The sequence below is a fragment of the Odontesthes bonariensis genome, chromosome 21 (genome assembly GCF_027942865.1).
Source record: "Odontesthes bonariensis isolate fOdoBon6 chromosome 21, fOdoBon6.hap1, whole genome shotgun sequence".
NCBI lineage: Eukaryota > Metazoa > Chordata > Actinopteri > Atheriniformes > Atherinopsidae > Odontesthes > Odontesthes bonariensis.
In genome coordinates, this window is record NC_134526.1 from 615,302 (window position 1) to 643,072 (window position 27,771).

A 27,771-nucleotide genomic window follows, 5' to 3' on the forward strand; every position below is an offset into this window, starting at 1 on the left:
CACCCAATCCTCCGCCCCCTGCCTCCCCCTGCCTCCCCCTGCCTCCCCCTGCCTCCCCCTGCCTCCCCCTGCCTCCTCTCGGCTGTCCTTGGCTGCCTCAGACGGAGGCTGCAGCATTCTGCTGAGTAGCGGTGAGCCAGCATTCAGCAGCCGTCAGCAGACCTACTCTCCGGCCGAGCCCGAGGAGCCCGCAGGAGGAAACTACGGCTCCCACAATCCCCTGCTGCGGCCCAAACCTGCCGACAGGCCCCGGAGAAGCCCCGTGGAACTCTGGGAGCTGCGGTCCTCGGCAACCAGCTGCTGCTGGAGGCAGAAGGAGGAGAGGCTGACGCGCCATGACAACAGAGAGAGGGAGACGCTCCGAGAGGTGAGTCCGTCTGTTGTTCAGCGCCGAGCCCAAGCTTTCTGTCTGCTTCTTCTGCTTCTTCTTCTTCTGTCTGCTTCTGTCTGCTTCTGTCTGCTTCTGTCTTCTTCTGTCTTCTTCTGTCGGGGCTTCTTCTTCTTCTGTCGGGGCTTCTTCTTCTTCTGTCGGGGCTTCTTCTCTGCTGCCATCCTCATCACACCTTCCTCCCTCGCTTTCTGACTGACGCGGCGTTTTCCTCCTCCGGGAACGAGAGCCGCTTTGCTCTGTGTGTTTGTCTCATTGCATCAGTTTGTGTGAGACTCTCCACCCGGCATCTCCACCCGGCATCTCCACCCGGCATCTCCACCCGGCATCTCCACCCGGCCTCTCCACCCAGCATATCCACCCAGCCTCTCCACCCAGCCTCTCCACCCAGCCTCTCCACCCAGCATCTCCACCCAGCCTCTCCACCCAGCATCTCCACCCAGCCTCTCCACCCAGCATATCCACCCAGCCTCTCCACCCGGCATCTCCACCCAGCATCTCCACCCAGCCTCTCCACCCAGCCTCTCCACCCAGCATCTCCACCCAGCATCTCCACCCAGCCTCTCCACCCAGCCTCTCCACCCAGCATCTCCACCCGGCCTCTCCACCCAGCATCTCCACCCAGCATCTCCACCCAGCATCTCCACCCAGCCTCTCCACCCGGCCTCTCCACCCGGCCTCTCCACCCGGCCTCTCCACCCAGCCTCTCCACCCGGCATCTCCACCCAGCCTCTCCACCCGGCCTCTCCACCCACCCTCTCCACCCACCCTCTCCACCCAGCCTCTCCACCCAGCCTCTCCACCCACCCTCTCCACCCACCCTCTCCACCCAGCCTCTCCACCCAGCCTCTCCACCCGGCATCTCCACCCGGCCTCTCCACCCGGCCTCTCCACCCGGCATCTCCACCCGGCCTCTCCACCCGGCATCGCCACCCGGCATCTCCACCCAGCCTCTGAAGCAGCCCACAGGTCTAACACCCACAGCATGTCCGGTCTCCAGTGGAATCTGTGAATGTTCGGGCTGCAATTCAATTCAAAATGTATTTATATAGCACATTAAAACAGCCTCAGCTGACCAAAGTGCTTCAAAACAGCAACTGCATCACAAGAGAGTCATCAATAAAAGCAATAAGAATGACTTCATCACAGATGGAAATTTAATTTAAAATAAAATTAGCAATAAAATAACAATAAAAGTAGCAAGCCAATCTGAACTCCATTTCAGCTGGACCATCATCATGCACCATCTGGGGTCCACAGGGACCATCATCATGCACCATCTGGGGTCCACAGGGACCATCATCATGCACCATCTGGGGTCCACAAGGACCATCATCATGCACCATCTGGGGTCCACAGTGACCATCATCATGGACCATCTGGGGTCCACAGGGACCATCATCATGCACCATCTGGGGTCCACAAGGACCATCATCATGCACCATCTGGGGTCCACAGTGACCATCATCATGGACCATCTGGGGTCCACAGTGACCATCATCATGGACCATCTGGGGTCCACAGTGACCATCATCATGGACCAATTGGGGTCCACAGTGACCATCATCATGGACCATCTGGGGTCCACAGTGACCATCATCATGGACCAATTGGGGTCCACAGGGACCATCATCATGGACCATCTGGGGTCCACAGGGACCATCATCATGCACCATCTGGGGTCCACAGTGACCATCATCACGGACCATCTGGGGTCCAGTGACCATCATCATGCACCATCTGGGGTCCACAGTGACCATCATCATGCACCATCTGGGGTCCACAGTGACCATCATCATGGACCATCTGGGGTCCACAGTGACCATCATCATGGACCATCTGGGGTCCACAGTGACCATCATCATGGGCGATCTGGGGTCCACAGGGACCATCATCATGGACCATCTGGGGTCCACAGTGACCATCATCATGGACCATCTGGGGTCCACAGGGACCATCATCATGCACCATCTGGGGTCCAGTGACCATCATCATGCACCATCTGGGGTCCACAGTGACCATCATCATGGACCATCTGGGGTCCACAGTGACCATCATCATGCACCATCTGGGGTCCACAGGAACCATCATCATGCACCATCTGGGGTCCAGTGACCATCATCATGCACCATCTGGGGTCCACAGTGACCATCATCATGGACCATCTGGGGTCCACAGTGACCATCATCATGCACCATCTGGGGTCCACAGGAACCATCATCATGGACCATCTGGGGTCCACAGTGACCATCATCATGCACCATCTGGGGTCCACAGGGACCATCATCATGCACCATCTGGGGTCCAGTGACCATCATCATGCACCATCTGGGGTCCACAGTGACCATCATCATGCACCATCTGGGGTCCACAGTGACCATCATCATGGACCATCTGGGGTCCACAGGAACCATCATCATGCACCATCTGGGGTCCACAGTGACCATCATCATGCACCATCTGGGGTCCACAGGGACCATCATCATGGACCATCTGGGGTCCACAGTGACCATCATCATGGACCATCTGGGGTCCACAGGGACCATCATCATGGACCATCTGGGGTCCACAGGAACCATCATCATGCACCATCTGGGGTCCACAGGGACCATCATCATGCACCATCTGGGGTCCACAGGGACCATCATCATGCACCATCTGGGGTCCACAGGGACCATCATCATGCACCATCTGGGGTCCACAGGGACCATCATCATGGACCAATTGGGGTCCACAGTGACCATCATCATGGACCATCTTGGGTCCACAGTGACTATCATCATGGACCAATTGGGGTCCACAGTGACCATCATCATGCACCATCTGGGGTCCACAGGGACCATCATCATGGACCATCTGGGGTCCACAGGGACCATCATCATGCACCATCTGGGGTCCACAGTGACCATCATCATGGACCATCTGGGGTCCACAGGGACCATCATCATGGACCAATTGGGGTCCACAGTGACCATCATCATGGACCATCTTGGGTCCACAGTGACTATCATCATGGACCAATTGGGGTCCACAGTGACCATCATCATGCACCATCTGGGGTCCACAGGGACCATCATCATGGACCATCTGGGGTCCACAGGGACCATCATCATGCACCATCTGGGGTCCACAGTGACCATCATCATGGACCATCTGGGGTCCACAGGGACCATCATCATGGACCATCTGGGGTCCACAGGGACCATCATCATGCACCATCTGGGGTCCACAGTGACCATCATCATGGACCATCTGGGGTCCACAGGGACCATCATCATGGACCATCTGGGTTCCACAGGGACAATCATCATGAAACATCCCATAGTTAAGCTGCTGGACCGAAAAACAAAAAGTTTTCAGTGCAATCTGTTGGTTTTCTTAGCTAGGAAATTGTTTTTGAATTGGCTCTATATGAACGAATTGGATTATTTTATGAATTATGATTATTATTAATTAATTGAATTCCAATTGGCTTGAATTGGACTTACTATCTAAGTGCCTTGAGATGACATTTGTTGTATTTGGCGCTATATAAATAAAAATGAATTGAATCATGGACCATCTGGGGTCCACAGGGACCATCATCATGGACCATCTGGGGTCCTCAGGGACCATCATCATGGACCATCTGGGGTCCACAGGGACCATCATCATGCACCATCTGGGGTCCACAGGGACCATCATCATGGACCATCTGGGGTCCACAGTGACCATCATCATGCACCATCTGGGGTCCACAGGAACCATCATCATGCACCATCTGGGGTCCACAGGGACCATCATCATGGACCATCTGGGGTCCACAGTGACCATCATCATGCACCATCTGGGGTCCACAGGAACCATCATCATGCACCATCTGGGGTCCACAGTGACCATCATCATGCACCATCTGGGGTCCACAGGGACCATCATCATGGACCATCTGGGGTCCACAGTGACCATCATCATGGACCATCTGGGGTCCACAGGGACCATCATCATGGACCATCTGGGGTCCACAGGAACCATCATCATGCACCATCTGGGGTCCACAGGGACCATCATCATGCACCATCTGGGGTCCACAGGGACCATCATCATGCACCATCTGGGGTCCACAGGGACCATCATCATGGACCAATTGGGGTCCACAGTGACCATCATCATGCACCATCTGGGGTCCACAGGGACCATCATCATGGACCAATTGGGGTCCACAGTGACCATCATCATGGACCATCTGGGGTCCACAGGGACCATCATCATGGACCAATTGGGGTCCACAGGGACCATCATCATGGACCATCTGGGGTCCACAGGGACCATCATCATGGACCAATTGGGGTCCACAGGGACCATCATCATGCACCATCTGGGGTCCACAGGGACCATCACCATGGACCATCTGGGGTCCACAGTGACCATCATCATGGACCATCTGGGGTCCACAGTGACCATCATCATGGACCATCTGGGGTCCACAGGGACCATCATCATGGACCATCTGGGGTCCTCAGTGACCATCATCATGGACCATCTGGGGTCCACAGTGACCATCATCATGCACCATCTGGGGTCCACAGGGACCATCATCATGCACCATCTGGGGTCCACAGTGACCATCATCATGCACCATCTGGGGTCCACAGGGGCCATCATCATGGACCATCTGGGGTCCACAGGGACCATCATCATGCACCATCTGGGGTCCAGTGACCATCATCATGCACCATCTGGGGTCCACAGGGACCATCATCATGGACCATCTGGGGTCCACAGGGACCATCATCATGGACCAATTGGGGTCCACAGGGACCATCATCATGGACCATCTGGGGTCCACAGTGACCATCATCATGCACCATCTGGGGTCCACAGTGACCATCATCACGGACCATCTGGGGTCCACAGGGACCATCATCATGGACCATCTGGGGTCCACGGGGACCATCATCATGCACCATCTGGGGTCCAGTGACCATCATCATGCACCATCTGGGGTCCAGTGACCATCATCATGCACCATCTGGGGTCCACAGTGACCATCATCACGCACCATCTGGGGTCCACAGTGACCATCATCATGGACCATCTGGGGTCCTCAGGGACCATCATCATGCACCATCTGGGGTCCACAGGGACCATCATCATGCACCATCTGGGGTCCACAGGGACCATCATCATGGACCATCTGGGGTCCTCAGGGACCATCATCATGCACCATCTGGGGTCCACAGTGATGAGAATCAGTTATTCTTCCTGTTAAATAAACTATAAAATAAAACTAATCACAGTTGGAAGTCTTCATTGTATTTTAGGAAACTTTCTGTTGTATTTCAGAGTTGTTTTCAGGAGTAAAAATGACTCTTTGATCCTCCTTGTTTGGTCCTTGTTGTGTTTGATGAATCTTGTTGTTTTTTTGTCTTCCGTCTGAACAGATCGTGCTGAACCATGTCCGCCAGCCTGGATGACACGGACAGCGTGTTCGGTGAGACGCACACACCTCATGAAACCTCGTTTCACTTCATAACAACCATAATGACACATTACAGCTGTAGCTTCAAAGCTTCTGAGGAAAACAGTGACTGGTTCATGCATTCGTCTTCAGGGTCTTGCACTCTGCTGCATCTCTTTGCACGTTACCGCCACCTGGTGGTCACAGGAATGCTCGGCTAGTCAATCAGAGCCAGAGATGGGGACTCGAGTCACTGTTTTGATGACTTGAGACTCGACTCGGACTTGGAAGTTAAAGACTCGGCACTTGACTTGAACCACGATGACTTGAATGACTTGAGTGTTGAGCATCTAGCATAACTTCGAACTTTGTTCGTCATTTGAAGATCCATTCTGACCAGTAAGTGCTCGTCAAATTAGCTAATATTATCCTGTAAGCCTAGTCGGTAGCTAGCTAACGTTAGCTTGATATGATACGGGGTGGACAGGTTGGACCCATTGGCCAATGATGTTTACTGACAGTTACTTATATCTTTGTGTTTTCACTTTACTAAGATCAGATTCTGCAGGTAAAATTGCAATAATAAGGTGACTTAACTTGACCAAGAAAAAATTACTTGAGACTTGCACATGTGTTAAGGTTGCCAACCGTCCCTTGAAAAACGGAATCGTCCCGTATTTAGAAACAACAGCACTTTGTCCCATATTACTGTGAGAGTCTGAAAAATAGTCAGTATCATGCCAATGGAAATGAATAACGGGGCTTTATATGAAAATGTACGGTAAACTTGTTCCCAGGCCCTGTCCTGCTCTGTGACCAATGAGCTGACAGCACATTCACACCTGAAAATACGCTGTCAGCTCATTGGTCAAGGAGGTACTGTTGCATGCATGGGTGACAGTAAGCAGACAGCTTTAAGCAATGGTGGACAAAGTACTCAACTCCAGTACTTTATTTAAAGTATTGATACTCATGGTCAAATCTTACTCAACTACAAGTTCAAAATTTTACTCAAGTTAAAATACTGAAGAACTTACTTTTAAAAATACTTAAGTACAGAGCCGGCCCAAGGCATATGCCAACTACGCGGTCGCTTAGGGCCCCCACGCCACCAGGGGGCCCCAGAGAGCATCGAGACGTTGTGATAAAAAAGTAAATATATACATGAAATTAAAATAACATTGAATAATTTAAACGAAATTGTATTACACCACAAAATTTTTTTTTATATTTTGACAAAATACTAATACTAGGTTAATTTATGCCTCCTGTTGGCTGCTGCCACCTTTGGGCAAAATTATTTAAGTATTGTATTTATTATTATTATTTAAGTATTTAATTTTGATTACAACTTTATTTTTCTGTAAGATAATGTGAATGTCATTTGATTCCATTTTGTATTTGGATTTTGAACACTTTGCACACCATTGCACATCTGAAAGAAATTAAACATTTTAACGTGTTTACTATAAATGCAGTCTCCAGCCTGCTGATGTTACTTTCAAATAGTTAAATTAATGAGCCATACTTATACATCACTCTTTATGTAGAAGTTAATTAAACCATATTTATGAGTTTGCTATCCCTTTAAGGTTAAAAACAAGAATGACTCCTGTATAATGTAAGATGATTACAAATAATGCTAATAATTGTGGGTCCGTTACACACAGAACAGTGTAGCCTGTGGAATAATGAGGCATCTGGAGCTGAGGTGATGGTAGGGGGGCCCCAAATGAAATTCTGCTTAAGGCCCCATAAAGGCTTGGGCCGGCCCTGCTTAAGTATTCAAAAGTACAAAGTACATTGCTGTATTATTTTCTGAATTATTTTACAGAACCATGTAACTCTCTGAAACCACTTAATGTAGACTTTTTGCACCACTCTGCTACAAAATAACAGCTCTGAGCTAACAGCTCTGAGCTAACAGCTCTGAGCTAACAGTGCTACAGTACGTGTTCATTCATTCATTAGTCTTAAAGTATCGGTGAAATAAAGACAGATAATAAACAGATATAAACGAATCTCCAGTGATCTAAATATCTTACGAAGGACGCCGACTTTCACCAAACTGTTATCGGTGACTAGATGAACGTATTTTATGCCAGAAATAAGGTCCAGGTGTAAAAAAATGAGCTTCTCCTTTAAGAAAGATACTTATTTTATTCAGTTAATTTCGGTATTTTGTATTAAAGTGAATTGCTGGATAATAATTTGTTTCACATGTGTTCATGTCACTCCAAAATATGCATCTAATTCAATTCAGGTTCGAGTTAAATAGTTAAAAAATCGTTTCACTCACAAAAAAAGAGCTAAAAAAATTCACCAGGCCAGGAAGAGGGAAGGCCGGCCCTTCTCTAATGAGGTGTCCCTTATTTATTTTTCAGGGAGTTGGCAACGCTAACATGTGTGACTTGGTCCCATCTCTGATCAGAGCTCTGCAGCGTTTATCTATGCGATAAAGCTTCGAAATGTCCTCAGGAAAGCTTCGCTAACACGAAGACCGTCATGACTACTGTGACGAGTCTGTAAACTCTATTTCAACACATATTCTGAGGTTTCCAAGTAGCAAATCTAAACCAGAAATTGATCAAATCTGAAAAAGGAAAGGAATGAATGTCTGTTTCTGATTTCCTGAAGAAAATAATTCCAGTTAGTTTGGAGTCACTGAGGTCGTTGGAGCAGCTGATTCTGCTGATTAGCACGTTTCCAATGTGTCCTCCTGCTGCTGTTCTCCAGTGTTTCTAATATCACCCGATGTTTCTCCTTCCTCCCCCATCTAATATGATTCGGCCCTCTGCGTCCTCCCCCACACATTCCTCCCCCACACATTCCTCCCTCCAGCTCCCATCGCTCATCTCATTTCTGTCTCATCGCTCCATCCTTTGTTCATCAGGTCGTTACTTTCTCAGAGTCACCTGACTTTGATGCTTTCCAACCCGTCTGTCCCGGCTCTGCTCTTCATCTCCTCCCGGAGGTTTACCTCCCCCTCTCTCCCCTCTCTCCCCTCTCTCCCCCTGGGAAATAAAGCTCTGTTAGCTCTGTGTGGGGGAGGAACAGCAGGAGGTCATTATCTTCCCCTCTGACAGTTTGTTCACATCTAAACAGTGATGAGAAACACAGAAAGCACCAACAGTTAACTAGTATTCATCACCTATTTAAAGGTGGTCATGGAGATGTATAAAGATGTATATACTAAAAGAAGTATATATACTAAATATATATATACTAAATATATACTAAAAGAAGTATAAAGTTCAGGGTGGGAGCTGCTGTCTAACTGTGCGGCTGATGGTCAGCTCCTTGAATATTTGATGGAGGAGGAGGAGCTGGTTTTAATGAAAACTCAAAGTGTCATCAGAAAACCCAGCAGCACAAACTGCTGTTCATCCATCCATCTATCACTCCATCCATCCATCTATCACTCCATCCATCCATCCTTCCATCAGTCGTCCGTCCGTCCATCCATCTATCCATCCTTCCATCCATCCATCTATCACTCCATCCATCCATCCTTCCATCCATCACTCCATCCATCCATCCTTCCATCCATCCATCCATCTATCTATCACTCCATCCTTCCATCTATCACTCCATCCATCCATCTATCTATCTATCTATCTATCCATCCATCCATCCATCCATCCATCCATCCATCTATCACTCCATCTATCACTCCATCCATCCATCTAGCCATCCATCCATCCTTCCATCAGTCGTCCGTCCGTCCGTCCGTCCATCCTGTTATCTCACCAGGTGTCATGTACACCAGGGGTTCCCAAACCTTTCCATGCCGAGGTCCCCCAAACAGCATCAGCTTCTGGCCCCCTTTGCAATCCACAGACAATGCTACAAAATGTGTAAATAAACATCAACTTTTAGAAGGTATTTTCTTTCTTTTCTTCACGGACAGCAGCTCGCTGTGTGAACGCAGCCTGACTAAATGCTCTTCTTTAGTCTGAAGAAGTCTGCTGGGTGTTTTTGTATCAGGTGACGCTGAAGTTTTGAAGGTTTTAAACACTCATTTGAGAGGGTCTCCAGACAGAGGACGCCATTTTTCTGTACGGCTGTAAATTTGACAATTTTTTATAATGATGTTTAAAAAAAATTAAATTCTATTTTTTTATCATCTTCACTCCAATTTTCTGAGGCCCCCCTAGCGCCCCCTAGCGGCCCCCACTTTGAAAACCACTGGTGTACGCCACCTGACAGAACGCGGCCCCTCCACCCTTGGAGGAAACATTAATGAATTAAATGTGGCCCCTGCACTGTGTTTCAGACCTCAATGAGGCGATCCCAGAGACCGAGCTGCTGGACAACAGCATCCAGAAAGGCCGAGCCCAGCTGTCCGTCAAGGCCCGCCGGCAGCGCCCCTCCAGGTCCCGTTACCGTGACAGCGTGAGCTCCACGGAGGGCGACGACGGCTTCGACAGGAAGGTAGAGATCGTCCTGACTCTGGGGATGTAGATATTTATTCAGATTAAAGGGACAGTTCGCCTCCTCTGACATGAAGCTGTATGACATCCCATATCAGCAACATCATTTATGAACATCTTCTTACCCCCTGATCCAGAGTTAACCAGCTGATTTAATTTACTTACTTAGATATTAATTCAGATTAACTCTGATGTGTGTGTCTCTATGCCAGGACAGTCCACTACAGTCTGCCCGCTCACCTCTCCACCTGGCCATGCGAGGCTCCTCCCCCTCCCCTGATTCACTGCTGTCGTCTCGAAGCCCCGCCTTCTCTTTTGATGCATCACTGGTGAGACCAATCAGAGCACAGCACAGATTTAAAGCTTGTTATGGAAACTGTGGCTGTGTTCGAAACTACATACTTCCATACTACATACTCATTGATCAGACAGTATGCAGAGCGTTTACCCACAATGCATTTCGCTCCTGCCCGAGCCGAAATCAGCCGGCCTGAAGCTGATTTCTCTTAAGCTCTAAACTCTGTAAACTTTAGCAACATTTGAAACATTTTCAGGTGAGAAAGTAGTCGTTTAGACCCCCAACGTGTTGAAAACCTGACAAAATACCGGCTGTTTACCATTTAGTTCCCACGAATTCGGCGCTACTAAAGCTAGCCGCAGTGAGCTAACGCACTTCCTGTTATTTTCACAAAATAAAATACCCGTTGCCTTTTATCATAGGGAAAGCCATTACCATACAATTGGTGCTTTTGTTTTGAAAACAGGAAGTGAACCTACCCTCGTTGTAGCTAGCTTGAAACTGCCGTTTTTGTCAGGGTGGGGTTTAGGGAAGGACACGGATGCGGACTTTTCAAAAATAAAGGCTGATTTATTAACAAAAAACAAAGTTTCAACACTAAGCGCGGCTTAGCCGGATTCAAAAATCAAACTGTGAAAAAACAAACAAAGGTCTCAACAAGGCATGGATTAGATAAATACTTAACTTTAGGTCAGAACAGGCATGCATGAAGGGCAGGTGAAAAACATGGCAGGCAGGGAAGACAAGCAAAGAACCAACAAACTGAGAGGGGAGGCAGGAAGCTAAATAGGGAGTGAGTGATTGGTGACTGGGTGCAGCTGAGGGAAAAAACACAGGTGAAGTGAGTGAAACTAATTAACAGAGTGCAGGGAAACTACAACATGGCTAACCTAAAAACTAAACATAGACTGAGGCCGTTTCTCAATACCAAGAATGCAAAGAACAGACTTGTGTTCTTGAGGAGAATGTTCTTGCTAGTCAACCTCGGAAGAATGAACTCGGGAGATCACAAGTACACATGCTCCGTTTTCAGTTTTGAGACGATGCGTTCTTCGTGCCCGAGGCAGCCTGCTCTGATTAACAAGTTTGAGACGCAAAATTCTTCCGAACAAAATTGTAAATAGCTGGTATTAAGACAAATGAACGATAAAATCGGGATCTAAAAGGCTACTTTCTCGCCTCAAAATGTTTTAAACGTGGATAAAGTGATATATTTAAAGAGTTTAGAGCTAAAATGAAATCAGCTTCAGCCTGTTGATTTCGGCTCGGGTAGGAGCGCAGTGCATTGTGGGATATTTGCGCTGACAAGTTAGCACAAGTTAGCTACCGATGCATCCTCGGTAAAATGGGCGTGTCGAGAACACATCCGGGAACTTTCACCGTTCTCGGCGAAATGCGAACTTGTGTCTTGGGACAGTACTTGGGCTGCGACTGATGACGTTTCACAAGAACACAAGAACGGACAAGAACATATATTGAGAAACGGCCTGAAACTCAAAAACCGTGACCTAAAACATGAAACTAAAAACATAAGTCGATGGGCGTGACAGTTTTGACAGGAAATGACGATCGGCGACGTCACGTTATGTTGCATCTTGGGTAGTTTGAGTATGAGTAGTAACCTCATGATGCATACCCAACATTTAGGAGAATCTAGTATGCATCCTGGGAAAAAGTTAGTATGAGAAGTATGAGTAGTGGGAGTAGTATGAGTAGTGTGAGTAGTATGAGTAGTGGGAGTAGTATGAGTAGTAGGAGTAGTAGGAGTAGTATGCTGTTTGGAACACAGCCCATGAATGAAATCGTGTAAAACATCATCCTTCATCCTGAAACATCTGGATCTGTCAGGGCCGTCGCTCTCCAGAGGATGGAGGCACATCACTGGCTACTCCCCCGCGGGGGCGGTACCATCAGCTGACCAACGCCACGTCTCAGGAGGCCTTAGTTACGCCGAGCAGCTCTCCATCTAAATCCTACCCCTCCTCCGACTGCTCGCCCGTCTACATGAGGAGGAACCGGAGGCCCGACAGCGAAGGTACGCACCTGGAGTGTTGTTCCTCCTGAGAGAGCATCAGGAGCTTTGAAGGATTGCCGAGTCGTGTTGTTCTGCAGGCGCTGATGTGTGTTTGGTTCTGTGCGTCAGTGTTGGTCTCAGATTCGAGTCGCGACGCCAGCCCAGCTGATCCCGGCAGCCCGACCGTCGTCTTTGACAAGAAGACGAAGAGACGCTTCCTGGACCTGGGGTGAGACTTTGTTTCTTTAACCCTTTGTGTGCTTAACATTGTGTGATGAAACCACCTGTTATTTATCTATTCAACTCAACTCAACACATTTTTTATCATGTAGTTTTTGTTACACAATACAAAAAGATAATCAGCAGTTTTCAGGATTACACTTTATTTATTTTTTGGTCAGTTGGACCAACAGTTTTCTTGTTTTCTCAGTTTTCTTTTACATAATAAAGGTTTATTATTGCTATTATATAAATGTGAAGTAATTACTTCTGAATTAATTAAATTGAAAAAACTTTTAAAAAACTGTAAAAAACTGTTAAAAAACTGTTAAAAAACATTAAAAACTTAAAAAACTGTTAAAAAACTGTTAAAAAAACATTAAAAAAACATTAAAAAACTGTTAAAACACCATTAAATAACTGTTAAAAAACTGTTAAAAACAGTTGGACCAACAGTTTTCTTGTTTTCTCAGTTTTCTTTTACATAATAAAGGTTTATTATTGCTATTATATAAATGTGAAGTAATTACTTCTGAATTAATTATATTGAAAGGGGAAAAAAATGTTTCTGGTGTTTAAATGGTTTTATAATTCACGGGTCAGAAATGACCCATAAGACAAAGAGCTCACTGACTAAACTGGTGCATGCGTACAACTGGTGTTTAACCTTGTAGCACCCAGCATATGAATAATCATTGAGAAAAATCATTTTGGCTCTTCTTGCATCTTTTTGGGTGGGAATAAACCAATATTTTTGGAATTTGGCTATTTTTGATCATTTTAGGCAATGTTGCATATTTGCAGCTGTGGGCTTTCCTGATTCATTTAGTTCCCAAAACCAAGTCATTCTCTGCAGATCGTTATAGTGAAAGTTCACCAGTAACTGCTGCTGCCACAATAAAATGTATATAATAATCCTTTATGGAATATTCTTAATACAAAGTGCGGAACGCAACCATCATAAACTTTCCATTCAACAACAAATCAAACAGATTTCACAGATCTTTGTTGTGAAAAAGTCAAGCACATATAAAATGCAAAAAATATCATGTAAATAAAAATGTAATGTAAATAAAAAATGTGCACATGAAGGCAAAAAAAATAATCATAATAATACAATTTGGAGAGCTGAGCTCCCATTAGCGCTGTGAAAGGTGGACAAAGCAGAGCAGAACCAACCAGAACAGCACCGCAGAGCAGAGTGTGATCACTGAGCCAAGAAAATGATGCTGTGACATAAAATGTAATGTAAATAAAAATAAAAAATATTATGTAAATAAATAATATAAATATAAATAAAAATATAATGTAAATAAATAATATAAATAAAAATATAATGTAAATATAAATAAAAATATAATGTAAATATAAATAAAAATATAATGTAAATAAAAATATAAATAAAAATATTATGTAAATAAACAAAGTAAATAAATAAAAAGCTTGTTGCATATCTGCAGCTGTGGGTGCTACATGGTTAATGTGAGATGAAGGGAGGAAACGTCCACAGCTCTGTCTCTGTGTCTCAGGGTGACGCTCAGGCGTTCCTACATCAGAGTGAGGAAAGATAAATCCAACAGGTTCTCCGTGGGCAGCAGGTGGGTCCCTCACACACAACAACAAGTCGTCAGAATCCGTGTGTTTCCCGTCCTGACGCTGTCCTCTGTCCTCAGAGAGCCCTCAGAGAGTCCGTCTCGGTCCTCCGGATCCTTCGTCTCCTTCTCCTGGTTCAGCGAAGGACGGGGGGGCTCGCTGTCCTCCTCCGGGACGCCGCCCTGCTCCCCCAAAATCCCCCCGCTGGGCTCCCAGAGGCCCACAAAGTCTCACTCTCAGGTAGGAAAGAGGCCCGACACTTTGTCCCTGGTTACCTGTATTCATCTCTCTGTGTAACCCATTTAGGCCTAAAACGCCTGGAAAAGAATGCCTGTAAAACCTATGGGCGATTTCAGAAAGACCCCCTAAAACCTGAAGTTTTTCTGGAAATTCAGCAATTGTGTCAACGCCTACTAAATGATTGATTTCTCAGCCTCTGTAGCAGATAGAAACAAAATTCAAAAAGTATTTGAGAGTTTACACCTGTGGCTTTCTTTGGAAATTGAGTTTATTTACATACACCTTCACGAAAATAGAAAATGTAAAAAGTAAAGTGCAGGAACAGCACTATTTTCAATTAGAAAACAGTAATAAAATAAAATAAAATTTTATTCTATATTTAAATGATTTATTTATCTATTTATTTTATCGCCAGTAATCTCTTCGTACTGGCAGCACAAGGAGCCCATACACATTCCAATAAACGTTTCCATCCCCGGCACAGTTACGTGGGACCACCTTGCCATCTTTGCTCGAGCTGGAGTCTGAAGTACCTGCTCACTGTATCTGTTCGTCTCGGAAACGAGATGCGCCCAAAGCTCCTCAGTAAAAATATGATTAAATGCCTGCAACGGTGTGGCATCTGCAGGTAAATCCATTTTCACCGCTGGTGTGCGGTTGAAACCGTCGATTACGGTGCTAATTGTCAGTCTTCCACTCACATTCAAACCCTTCATAATCATCCTAAAACATATGTGCTCGCCATAAATCTCCATCAGTTGGGTCAGCACGTTCATCAGCATCATCAGAGCCAAGAAACTCCTCACAACCGCTCCCGTCTGAAATGTCTTCCCACTGAAAGTCCTCCATGTTCGATGTAACTTAAAGGGCTCATGACACCTGGAGACGACCTTTTTTTGTTTAGTCTGAAATAACTATTATTTTCGAGTTGAAATACATTTTTGTGATAAATATGCCCGGTTCTCTGTTATTTTTCGAAATTTGAACGCACGCCACTGAAATCCACAGGCAGCGTCCCTGGAGCAGACGTCATAAAAATGACGTGTGCTCCCTCCTCCTCTCGCACACTTTAGACTGTTCAGCAGCACACCGACTCATCTACCACTGGCATTGGCTCACACCCCCCACAAGAACCCCTAAAGCAGGGGTGGCCAACCGGTCAGAGCCGCATTTTTGACTGTGTTACCACAAAGAGCCACATTATTTTGAAAAATGACCGAATTTTCTCCGTTCCATCCGTCTGTTCTTGACTCGCTCAGCATCAGCGCTGAAATTAAACCCACGAACCGAGCAAAATGAGTCTAAAACAGGCGTGTTTGGAAAGCTTCTTCACATGAGGAGACAGAAGAAGAGGCTGTGACCACTAAGAAAAAGAAAGCTGCATTTTGAAGACATGTTTCAGCGTTACCATAGCGACCAGAGAGCGTTAGGAGGCAGAGTCGTTATATCAGGACGCTGGTAATAAAGTTACATACAAGTACACAGTGGATTCAAGTTTATTATTATAAACCAGCACCGGGTTTCGCCCGGGGCGTAAATCAGTGTCGGACCGCCACTGCATATGAGGCATATGAGCAACAGCGCCTTCCGCCTCGCCATCCGAACTTTCCGTGGAACCGTGTGGCTCCAACTCATCCAGGTATGGCTCGTAAATTCGGGCATAACGCCCCTCACATTGTCCTCCAGCATTGGTCGGACTCTGCCACTTCGAAAAATGTGTCAGGATCCGAGGATGATTCGGAGGAGTTGTCAGAATCCCTGATGTAGCTATGACAGATGTCAGGATCGTTCCGGAGTGCACGTCATAGGGCACGTGACGGACTAACAGGAAGCTCACCAGCAGATCGCAGAAATCGCACTTTTAAAAGACCGTACAAACTCAATTTCTCTTTCATAATGATTAAAACCAGCTTCAAGTGACTATTTTGTATGAGTACTTTCAATGTGTTTATGTGTATTACAGTATGTTCCACGTGTCATGAGGTCTTTGACTTCAAAACAATGACACGAGGAACATGACGACACTCTCACGTGTCTAATATAATGCATTTAATTAGCGCAGAGGTCAATAATTGGTGCAAAACAACCTTATACATGAAAAAAGACGTGTACGCTTTCCCGGCCTTAAAGTAATACTATGTGACATTTCTACCTTAAAATAACAGCTTGAAACAAATTGTGCGGCTAGAATGAGTTTTAATATTACGACTGGCCTGTCTCCTATGCCCTTCGGGGGTCTGAGATGGAATAACTACGCTATGTAACTTTGCTGGAGCGGCCCGGGAGCTGAGCGGAAGTACTTCGACTTGCTTTCTGGCACACCTACCGCAAAAACAAATAGACCCTCTCACGCTGCCAGGTACATTTGATTACTCTTACCTTCTCGGTCGACATAGCTTGCACCTTCTGACTCCTCGCCGGTTCGTCAACAAACGTGAAAGTGAAAGTGAAAGGGTGTTGTATTTACGACAGTGTAACCGTACATTACCTCCAAGCCTGTAGGGGGAGCTCCAGAGTGGGCTTTTTGAGAAGTTACATTGTATTGCTTTAAAGGTAGAAATGCTGCAATGCTTTCCCGGCCTCAATGGGTTAAAACACTGAAGAACAAGAATGAGTACGTCTGCGTTCTTTAAATGGAACCAGAGAGTTTATTTTACATTCTGAAGGGTTAAAGTTCGGGAGAAATGACCCCAGTCCGGAGGGTCCACTGAACAAAGTGACTTTTTGCTGAAGTAAACTCTGTTAGAGTAACTGTATTTCTAAGATTCAGTAAGAACTCGAGCTTCTTAAGTAAAATGAAACATTTTATTAACGTAATACATGAATTATGGGGGAAGAGTAAGTTTTACTCAGGTTTACTCATACAGTTTAAATGTTTAATAGTTGTATGTACATAAACCTGGAAATACTACATAAACTTTACTCTGAAAGTGTATCGTTAAAATCTACTGAGTTACTTCATAACAGCAAATACTACAGATATATAACATTTACTTAAAATTTTGAGTAAAATGATGTCCTGCCTATGAAAAACAAGTAGACTTAATGTTTAAATAAATATAAGTTAAAACTTAGATGTAATTGAGTAAATGTTACTTAATATCTTCTAAACTGTTTTATGGTGAGTAAAATTTATCTGATATTGCAGCATTAAATATTACTGAAATCATTTGAGTGCAAATACTTACAAAGGGTTTTTTAAGTAAATCTTATGAGTTGTTTTTTTCAGGAGAAGTGAGCCCAGTCTGGATCGTATCAGAACATTTCAGAGGAGTTTCCCGTTGGTTCTGAGAATGTTTTCCTGCTGCAGGACCTCTGCTGTGAAACGTCTGAACTGTTTTTATCTGAACACTCACAGTTTGCAGCATGTGTGTGTTTATGTGCATTGATTTTCCTGATTTTCTCATCTTGGATGACAAGCGGTTCCTGCAGACTTTTACCCAACAGAGTCACATGACCCCCCAGCTGTGGTTTTACCCCACAGAGTCACATGACCCCCCAGCTGTGGTTTTACCCCACAGAGTCACATGATCCCCCAGCTGTGGTTTTACCCAGCAGAGTCACATGACCCCCCAGCTGTGGTTTTACCCAACAGAGTCACATGACCCCCCAGCTGTGGTTTTACCCAACAGAGTCACATGATGCCCCAGCTGTGGTTTTACCCAACAGAGTCACATGACCCCCCAGCTGTGGTTTTACCCCACAGAGTCACATGACCCCCCAGCTGTGGTTTTACCCAACAGAGTCACATGATGCCCCAGCTGTGGTTTTACCCCACAGAGTCACATGACCCCCCAGCTGTGGTTTTACCCAACAGAGTCACATGACCCCCCAGCTGTGGTTTTACCCAACAGAGTCACATGATCCCCCAGCTGTGGTTTTACCCAACAGAGTCACATGACCCCCCAGCTGTGGTTTTACCCAACAGAGTCACATGACCCCCCAGCTGTGGTTTTACCCAACAGAGTCACATGATCCCCCAGCTGTGGTTTTACCCAACAGAGTCACATGACCCCCCAGCTGTGGTTTTACCCAACAGAGTCACATGACCCCCCAGCTGTGGTTTTACCCAACAGAGTCACATGACCCCCCAGCTGTGGTTTTACCCAACAGAGTCACATGATCCCCCAGCTGTGGTTTTACCCAACAGAGTCACATGACCCCCCAGCTGTGGTTTTACCCAACAGAGTCACATGACCCCCCAGCTGTGGTTTTACCCAACAGAGTCACATGATCCCCCAGCTGTGGTTTTACCCAACAGAGTCACATGACCCCCCAGCTGTGGTTTTACCCAACAGAGTCACATGACCCCCCAGCTGTGGTTTTACCCAACAGAGTCACATGACCCCCCAGCTGTGGTTTTACCCCACAGAGTCACATGATGCCCCAGCTGTGGTTTTACCCAACAGAGTCACATGATGCCCCAGCTGTGGTTTTACCCAACAGAGTCACATGACCCCCCAGCTGTGGTTTTACCCCACAGAGTCACATGACCCCCCAGCTGTGGTTTTACCCAACAGAGTCACATGATGCCCCAGCTGTGGTTTTACCCCACAGAGTCACATGACCCCCCAGCTGTGGTTTTACCCAACAGAGTCACATGACCCCCCAGCTGTGGTTTTACCCAACAGAGTCACATGATCCCCCAGCTGTGGTTTTACCCAACAGAGTCACATGACCCCCCAGCTGTGGTTTTACCCAACAGAGTCACATGACCCCCCAGCTGTGGTTTTACCCAACAGAGTCACATGATGCCCCAGCTGTGGTTTTACCCCACAGAGTCACATGACCCCCCAGCTGTGGTTTTACCCAACAGAGTCACATGACCCCCCAGCTGTGGTTTTACCCAACAGAGTCACATGATGCCCCAGCTGTGGTTTTACCCCACAGAGTCACATGATGCCCCAGCTGTGGTTTTACCCCACAGAGTCACATGATGCCCCAGCTGTGGTTTTACCCCACAGAGTCACATGACCCCCCAGCTGTGGTTTTACCCAACAGAGTCACATGATCCCCCAGCTGTGGTTTTACCCAACAGAGTCACATGACCCCCCAGCTGTGGTTTTACCCAACAGAGTCACATGACCCCCCAGCTGTGGTTTTACCCAACAGAGTCACATGATGCCCCAGCTGTGGTTTTACCCCACAGAGTCACATGATGCCCCAGCTGTGGTTTTACCCAACAGAGTCACATGACCCCCCAGCTGTGGTTTTACCCAACAGAGTCACATGACCCCCCAGCTGTGGTTTTACCCAACAGAGTCACATGACCCCCCAGCTGTGGTTTTACCCAACAGAGTCACATGACCCCCCAGCTGTGGTTTTACCCCACAGAGTCACATGACCCCCCAGCTGTGGTTTTACCCAACAGAGTCACATGACCCCCCAGCTGTGGTTTTACCCAACAGAGTCACATGATGCCCCAGCTGTGGTTTTACCCCACAGAGTCACATGACCCCCCAGCTGTGGTTTTACCCAACAGAGTCACATGATGCCCCAGCTGTGGTTTTACCCAACAGAGTCACATGATCCCCCAGCTGTGGTTTTACCCAACAGAGTCACATGACCCCCCAGCTGTGGTTTTACCCCACAGAGTCACATGATGCCCCAGCTGTGGTTTTACCCAGCAGAGTCACATGACCCCCCAGCTGTGGTTTTACCCAACAGAGTCACATGATGCCCCAGCTGTGGTTTTACCCCACAGAGTCACATGATCCCCCAGCTGTGGTTTTACCCCACAGAGTCACATGATGCCCCAGCTGTGGTTTTACCCCACAGAGTCACATGACCCCCCAGCTGTGGTTTTACCCAACAGAGTCACATGATGCCCCAGCTGTGGTTTTACCCCACAGAGTCACATGATGCCCCAGCTGTGGTTTTACCCCACAGAGTCACATGATCCCCCAGCTGTGGTTTTACCCAACAGAGTCACATGATCCCCCAGCTGTGGTTTTACCCCACAGAGTCACATGACCCCCCAGCTGTGGTTTTACCCCACAGAGTCACATGACGCCCCAGCTGTGGTTTTACCCAGCAGAGTCACATGATGCCCCAGCTGTGGTTTTACCCCACAGAGTCACATGATGCCCCAGCTGTGGTTTTACCCCACAGAGTCACATGATCCCCCAGCTGTGGTTTTACCCCACAGAGTCACATGACCCCCCAGCTGTGGTTTTACCCAGCAGAGTCACATGATGCCCCAGCTGTGGTTTTACCCCACAGAGTCACATGATGCCCCAGCTGTGGTTTTACCCAGCAGAGTCACATGATGCCCCAGCTGTGGTTTTACCCAGCAGAGTCACATGATCCCCCAGCTGTGGTTTTACCCAGCAGAGTCACATGATGCCCCAGCTGTGGTTTTACCCCACAGAGTCACATGATGCCCCAGCTGTGGTTTTACCCCACAGAGTCACATGATGCCCCAGCTGTGGTTTTACCCCACAGAGTCACATGATGCCCCAGCTGTGGTTTTACCCCACAGAGTCACATGACCCCCCAGCTGTGGTTTTACCCCACAGAGTCACATGACCCCCCAGCTGTGGTTTTACCCCACAGAGTCACATGACCCCCCAGCTGTGGTTTTACCCAGCAGAGTCACATGATGCCCCAGCTGTGCTTTTACCCCACAGAGTCACATGACCCCCCAGCTGTGGTTTTACCCCACAGAGTCACATGATCCCCCAGCTGTGGTTTTACCCAGCAGAGTCACATGATCCCCCAGCTGTGGTTTTACCCCACAGAGTCACATGATCCCCCAGCTGTGGTTTTACCCCACAGAGTCACATGACCCCCCAGCTGTGGTTTTACCCCACAGAGTCACATCACCCCCCAGCTGTGGTTTTACCCAACAGAGTCACATGATCCCCCAGCTGTGGTTGGTGCTGTATGTGTGGTTAGAGCCCAGAGGACCTATGTTTATGTGCCGTAGACATGGACACACAAGGACTGTGTGTCCATGTCTACGGCACATACATACATTCACATTGGATTCTCTTGTTTCTCTTTTATCTGTTGGGGCCATGACTCATCTTCTTCACCATTAAAGCTCAGAGGAAGGAAAGAGCTCCATTAAACGTCCATCAGCGAGCTGCTAATGGCTCCGACAGGCTGCAGTGTGCCCTGAGTGATGCCTGATTTCTGTTTTAAGAGTAAAATGCCCCGAGGTGTTTGTAGTTGTCCTGAGCGTCTGCTGTGATGCCCTCTGGTCCAGCCGCTTCAGTCAGGATCACTTTGCCTTTCTTTGATATCATTTGACCTCATTTATCTCATTCCAATGATCTCCTGGTGTCCTTACTGTATATCCCAGTGAGGTGTATCAGTGTGTCCCATCAGGTGGCTGATGGTCGCTCCACTTCATTAGGGCTGGGCAACGATTAAAATGTTTAATCTAATTAGTCACAGGATTTCCCTGATTAATCGCATGATTTCCCTGATTAATCGCAATTAATCGCATGATTTCCCTGATTAATCGCATGATTTCCATGATTAATTGCATGATTTCCCTGATTAATCGCAATGAATCACATGATTTCCCTGATTAATCGCAATTAATCGCATGATTTCCCTGATTAATTGCATGATTTCCCTGATTAATCCCAATTAATCGCATGATTTCCCTGATTAATCGCAATGAATCACATGATTTCCCTGATTAATCGCAATTAATCGCATGATTTCCCTGATTAATTGCATGATTTCCCTGATTAATCGCAATTAATCGCATGATTTCCCTGATTAATCGCAATTAATCGCATGATTTTCCTTAATCACAATTAATCGCAATGAATCACATGATTTCCCTGATTAATCGCAATTAATCGCATGATTTCCCTTATTAATTGCAATTAAAGCTATGGTAGGTAATCCTAGAGAGCTAGCAAGAGAGCTAGCAAGATTCGAAAGTGGTCCCTCCTCTAAGCTCCACCCCCCCCCCCCCTTCCCCTCCCCATTCCGATATTTTCGTCCCTTTTTCTAAATACATCTTGTATAGATTTCTCTCAGGATAGACGGACCATTTCACCCAGTATTACAAAATGTGTTTCTGAACAGGATTACCAACCATGTCTTTAATCGCATGATTTCCCTTAATCGCAATTAATCACATGATTTTCCTTATTAATCATAATTAATCGCAATTACTTACATGATTTCCCTGATTAATCGCAATTAATCGCATGATTTCCCCTATTAATCGCAATTAAATGCATGATTTCCCGGATTAATTGCAATTAAACGCATGATTTCCCTTATTAATCGCATGATTTCCCTGATTAATTGCAAGTAATCGCATGATTTCCCTGATTAATCGCAATTAATCGCATGATTTTCCTTATTAATCGCAATTAATCGCATGATTTCCCTGATTAATCGCGATTAATCACATGATTTCCCTAATTAATCGCGATTAATCACATGATTTCCCTGATTAATCGCGATTAATCACATGATTTCCCTGATTAATCACGATTAATCGCATTTGTACGCAGAATCCAAAAATGAATCCAAAAGTAGCGTATAGCCTTTAGCATTTAGCTTTATTTTAAATGTGCTGCCATATGAATGAAAGTGCCATAACATTTGTTGTGCAAACACACTTTTAACATCAGCATCTTTCTGTAGTTTTTATGTAGAAGCCTCGCTCCACTGTCTGTTTCCTTGAATGACTTGCTGCTATCAGTTGTGTGTTTTGCCTTTAAGTGATATTTTAGACTGGAACTACTACGCTGAGAAGACAATTCAACTTGGCAGAGTTTACAGATGACTTTGGTTCTGTCGACTCCGCCGTCTGGAAGAACTTTAACATGAAAACGGCCGAGTAAAAGTTCCGTACCCTTCTCCATGTTTGGTGGATCCGCCGCTTACTTTCTTTTTCTTGTGCACAATGTTCTTTGTTTAATTGTGTTGCTGATATTAAGCAGTGGTTGGCCCAACATTTTCTCCATTTAAATGATGACAGAACTGAACGCATTGTGTTTGGGGACACTGTGATGGCCGGCTTTGGCACCTCGTCTTCAAAGCTCAGTTCAACTGTCAGAAATCTGGGAGTGACCTTTGACCTTTGATCTGAGGTCGGACAAACATATTAACAATGTCGTCAGGACTACTTTTTTCCAGCTGCGTCTCCTGGCCAAAGTTAAAATGTTTTTAAGTCATCGTGACCTTGAGAAAGCCATCCGTGCCCTAATAAGTTCAAGGTCAGACTATTTTAATGCGCTTTATGTGGGCGTCTCCCGGTCTTCTCTCTGTCGCCTTCAGCTGGTGCAGAACGCTGCTGCCCGTCTTTAACCAACACCAACAGACGTGTGCACATCACCCCTGTTCCTTTTTATTTTTATTTTATTTAATTTTTTTAATGTATTTTTTCATTATCATTTTTATTTATTTATTTTATTTATTTTTTATTTTTTATTTTAATTTGTTTATTTATTTATTCATTTATTTTGATCACTCCTGTTCTTTTTTTAATTATTTTTTTTAAACAATTTTCATTTTTTATTTTAATATTTGTTTTTAAAAAAAAAATCGTTTTTTTTCATTGTTTTTATTGTTTTATTTTATTTTATTTTAATTTATTTTTTATTTTTATTTTTATTATTATTTTATTTATTTATTTATTTTTAAATTGTTTAATTTTTAAAATGTATTTTTTTTATCACTCCTGTTCTTAACTCCCTCCATTGGCTTCCTGTCCTTTATAGAACTGATTTTAATCATTTAAAGGGGAACTCTGGTATTTTCAACATTAAGCCTCTTTTCTGAGTCGTCTGCATTGTTTTAGAACCCCCCTCACCGCTTTTTTGATGTTTACTGCTGTCTCCGGTATTTGCCTAATTTTGATTCATCTCAACCTGCTCAGAACGGCAAGTCATGTGCATGTCTTGCATGTTTGTAGTTCTCTCGCACCGGAAATGCAATACACCTAGCAGCATTTCCGGTGCGAGAGAACTACAAACATGTCCGCTATCGACGAACATCCAGTCTTCAATACAACTCAATGGGATTTACAAAATGTCAAATAAAACACGACAGAAGCAACTTTTCGCTACGAAATGTGATCTGGATTACCAGTGCACACCAGTAACCACTCCAGTGAGTTGATGATTTTGAAAACGGACGTTTATGGTGCTTTTACGGACCTTTTTGGACATGCACATGACTTGCCGTTCTGAGCAGGTTGAGATGAATCAAAATTAGGCAAATACCGGAGACAGCAGTAAACATCAAAAAAGCGGTGAGGGGGGTTCTAAAACATTGCAGACGACTCAGAAAAGAGGCTTAATGTTGAAAATACCGGAGTTCCCCTTTAATGTTTGTTTTTAAAGCTCTTAACGGCCTCGCCCCGTCGTATTTATCTGAGCTTTTAACAGTCCTGGTAGAGCTCTGAGGTCAGCAGATCAGTTTCTGCTGGAAGTGCCCAGGTCAGAACACAAACCCTGGGGTGAGCGAGCCTTTTCCCAAAGCTGCCCCCAGGCTCTGGAATAAGCCCCCCGTCCAGCTGAGTCTTATTTCTGACCTGGGCCTCTTCACATCCAGGCTAAAAACCTGCTTATTAGGATGGCTTTAATACCCAGTAGCATGAGGACACTTTTATCTGATTTGATTTTGTTGTATTTTATTGCTTTCACTGTTATTTTATTGTTTTTATTTGTTTTTACTTCTTCTTCACTTTATTTATTACCTGCTGTAAAGCACTTAGGATTGTTTGTAAAGGGCTGTAGAAATAAATTATATCTACATTTACATTTTCTGGTTCCGCAGCAGACAGCAAAATACTTTTACAAAATAAAAGCCTGTGAGCAACAGACTTTTACAATAATAAAATAAATAATAAAACAGGTCTGTGGTGTAGTGGGTTGAGCTGGCGCCCCATGTACAGAGGCTATAGTCCTCTCTGCAGCTGGTTCGAGTCCCGCATCGGACGGCCCTGTGCTGCATGTTGTTCCCCCTCTCTCTGCCCCCTGCTTCCTGTCTCTCTGAACTTTCCTATTCATTAAAGGCACAGAAGCCCCCCCCCCCCAAATATATTTGTTTATTTATTTTAAAATAAATAAATATTCATATTTATTTATTTTAAATGTAAAAAATATTTAAAATATTTATTTTTAAATAAATAAATAAAACCTGCGTTAATGCGCGATAAAATATTTATCAGCGTCAAATAATCAACGAGTTAACGTGCCCAGCCCTAATTTTCACATATATATATATATATATATATATATATATATATATATATATATATATATATATATATATATATATATATATTTGTATATTAACGTGAACACAGAAACTTTAGTTGCTGTGAGGAAAAGGAAGTGTGATACAGAAAATAAATGATTCCTGGGTGCTTGCTGTGTCCTCCTCCTGCAGGAGTCGGCTCTCAGTGAGGAGTTCTCCCCCCCGCACACCTCCTCCTCCACCTCCCCTCCGGTCGACTCCTCCTCCAGATCGTCCCACCCGTACCAGACCCTGTCCCAGTCCTCTGACGAGGTAACAGCCCGGAAAATATGTTCAATTAATGGGTATATTTATTTATTTTATTTAGTATTTAGTTAAAACAATTCATTTGGTTTATGGCTAAATATGTGTTAAAATTACTTTATTTTTTATTTATTTATTTCATAGATTTATTTCTGTCATAATACCCCTTTAAGAACGACACAGTGCATGATGGGAGTTGAAAGTTCATGACCTGTGATTAATACGGAAAGAGAAATATTTTTATTTTTTAATTTTTATTCAAACATGTCCCATAGACAAAACAATGACATACTCAAAAGTAAACAGTTTTTTTTAACTTTACATATTCACACCTCCATATATATAAAAAATTGAAGGATCTTAAATGCACAAGATAAAAAAAGGGATAATAAATAATAAAATAAATAAATAAAAAACAAGGAGAAAATAAAAGGTAAGTCCATTCTAAACAGTTACACGGGTTAGGACAGAAAAAAGAGAAAACTACACACGCTGTGCCTCTGAAACATGTTTCTGCAGAATTCACTGCTCCTCCTCTCTTCCTGCTCAGCCCTTGGACGAGCCGTCCTCTGCGATGTCCTCCTGGACCACCCAGCAGGTCTGCCAGTGGCTCAGAGCGCTGAACATGGAGCAGTACGTCCCAGAATTCAGTGCCCGAGACGTCGATGGAGAGCAGCTGCTGCAGATGGACGGCAGCAGGCTGAAGGTGAGGACGGCCCAAAGTTTTCTTTTTCTTTGCCATTAAAGCCCCATTTTATGGCATTTTATGCCATTATTTTATTATTATTATTATTTATTTTTTTGTTTTCTTTTATTTCCTTTTTTTCTTTTTAAACATATGTTTATTGCACATTTTTTAAATTTACAAACGGTGAACAACATAGAACAAGAAGGTACAGATGCAGCAGATGAACGGCAGCAGGCTGAAGGCCCAATGTTTTCTTTTTTTTGCCATTAAAACTGTATTTTATTTTATTATTATTAATATTATTATTATTTTTTTCTTTTTTTGCCATTAAAGCTGTATTTTATTTTATTATTATTAATATTATTATTATTTTTTTCTTTTTTTGCTATTAAAGCTGTATTTTCTTTTTTATTATTTAATTTTTTTTGCCATTAAAGCTGTATTTTATTTTACTATTATTATTTATTTATTTTTCTTTTATTTCCTTTTTTTTTAAACATATGTTTATTGCACATTTTTTAAATTTACAAACGGTGAACAACATAGAACAAGAAGGTACATACAAGAAAAAAAAGCAACGATTATAATAGCAATAATAATTATCAAAATGAAATTAATAAATAAATAACTGGAAGGAGAAAAATAAAAATAATATGATACGTATGTAAAGGTCTAAATGTGTATACTAATTCAGCTCTTCATGCCAGCCATGTCATTAAAAGTCTGTTTCCAAAGAGACGCCTGAGCCTGTCCTCTCGCCCTCTGCAGGCTCTGGGCGTGCTCAGCTCGTCCGATCGCGGCGCCCTGAAGCGTCGCATCAAAGACGTCCAAACGGCGGCGGAGAAGGAGAGAAAAGCTCTGGGCAAGCTGGGGAAACAGAAAGAAAAACAGCGAAGGAAAGACCAGGAGCAGCGCAAGAACTGAGAGCCACCACCAGGGGGCAGCAAAGGGGCGGGAAAGAGAGCAGAGAGGCAGCA

General features: G+C 44.9%; 1 protein-coding gene across 1 annotated transcript; it reads left to right on the forward strand.

Moving 5' to 3' along the window:
* The first annotated feature begins 99 nt into the window (after positions 1-99).
* Positions 100-27,771, forward strand: samd14 (sterile alpha motif domain containing 14). Its single transcript, XM_075454667.1, has 11 exons — positions 100-367; positions 5,809-5,858; positions 10,102-10,259; positions 10,471-10,587; positions 12,405-12,591; positions 12,700-12,799; positions 14,319-14,387; positions 14,463-14,622; positions 25,996-26,115; positions 26,657-26,812; positions 27,563-27,771. Exons 2-11 carry the CDS (start codon positions 5,822-5,824, stop codon positions 27,716-27,718), a joined length of 1,260 nt encoding a protein of 419 aa, XP_075310782.1. The 5' UTR covers positions 100-367; positions 5,809-5,821; the 3' UTR covers positions 27,719-27,771.

Bases quoted from the DNA above. Each gene is read 5' to 3' on its own strand.
- samd14 (XM_075454667.1), top strand. From the start codon at position 5,822: ATGTCCGCCAGCCTGGATGACACGGACAGCGTGTTCG. The intron at 10,260-10,470 runs GTAGAGATCGTC...TCTCTATGCCAG, and splicing joins ACGACGGCTTCGACAGGAAG to GACAGTCCACTACAGTCTGC. The intron at 26,813-27,562 runs GTGAGGACGGCC...CGCCCTCTGCAG, and splicing joins TGGACGGCAGCAGGCTGAAG to GCTCTGGGCGTGCTCAGCTC.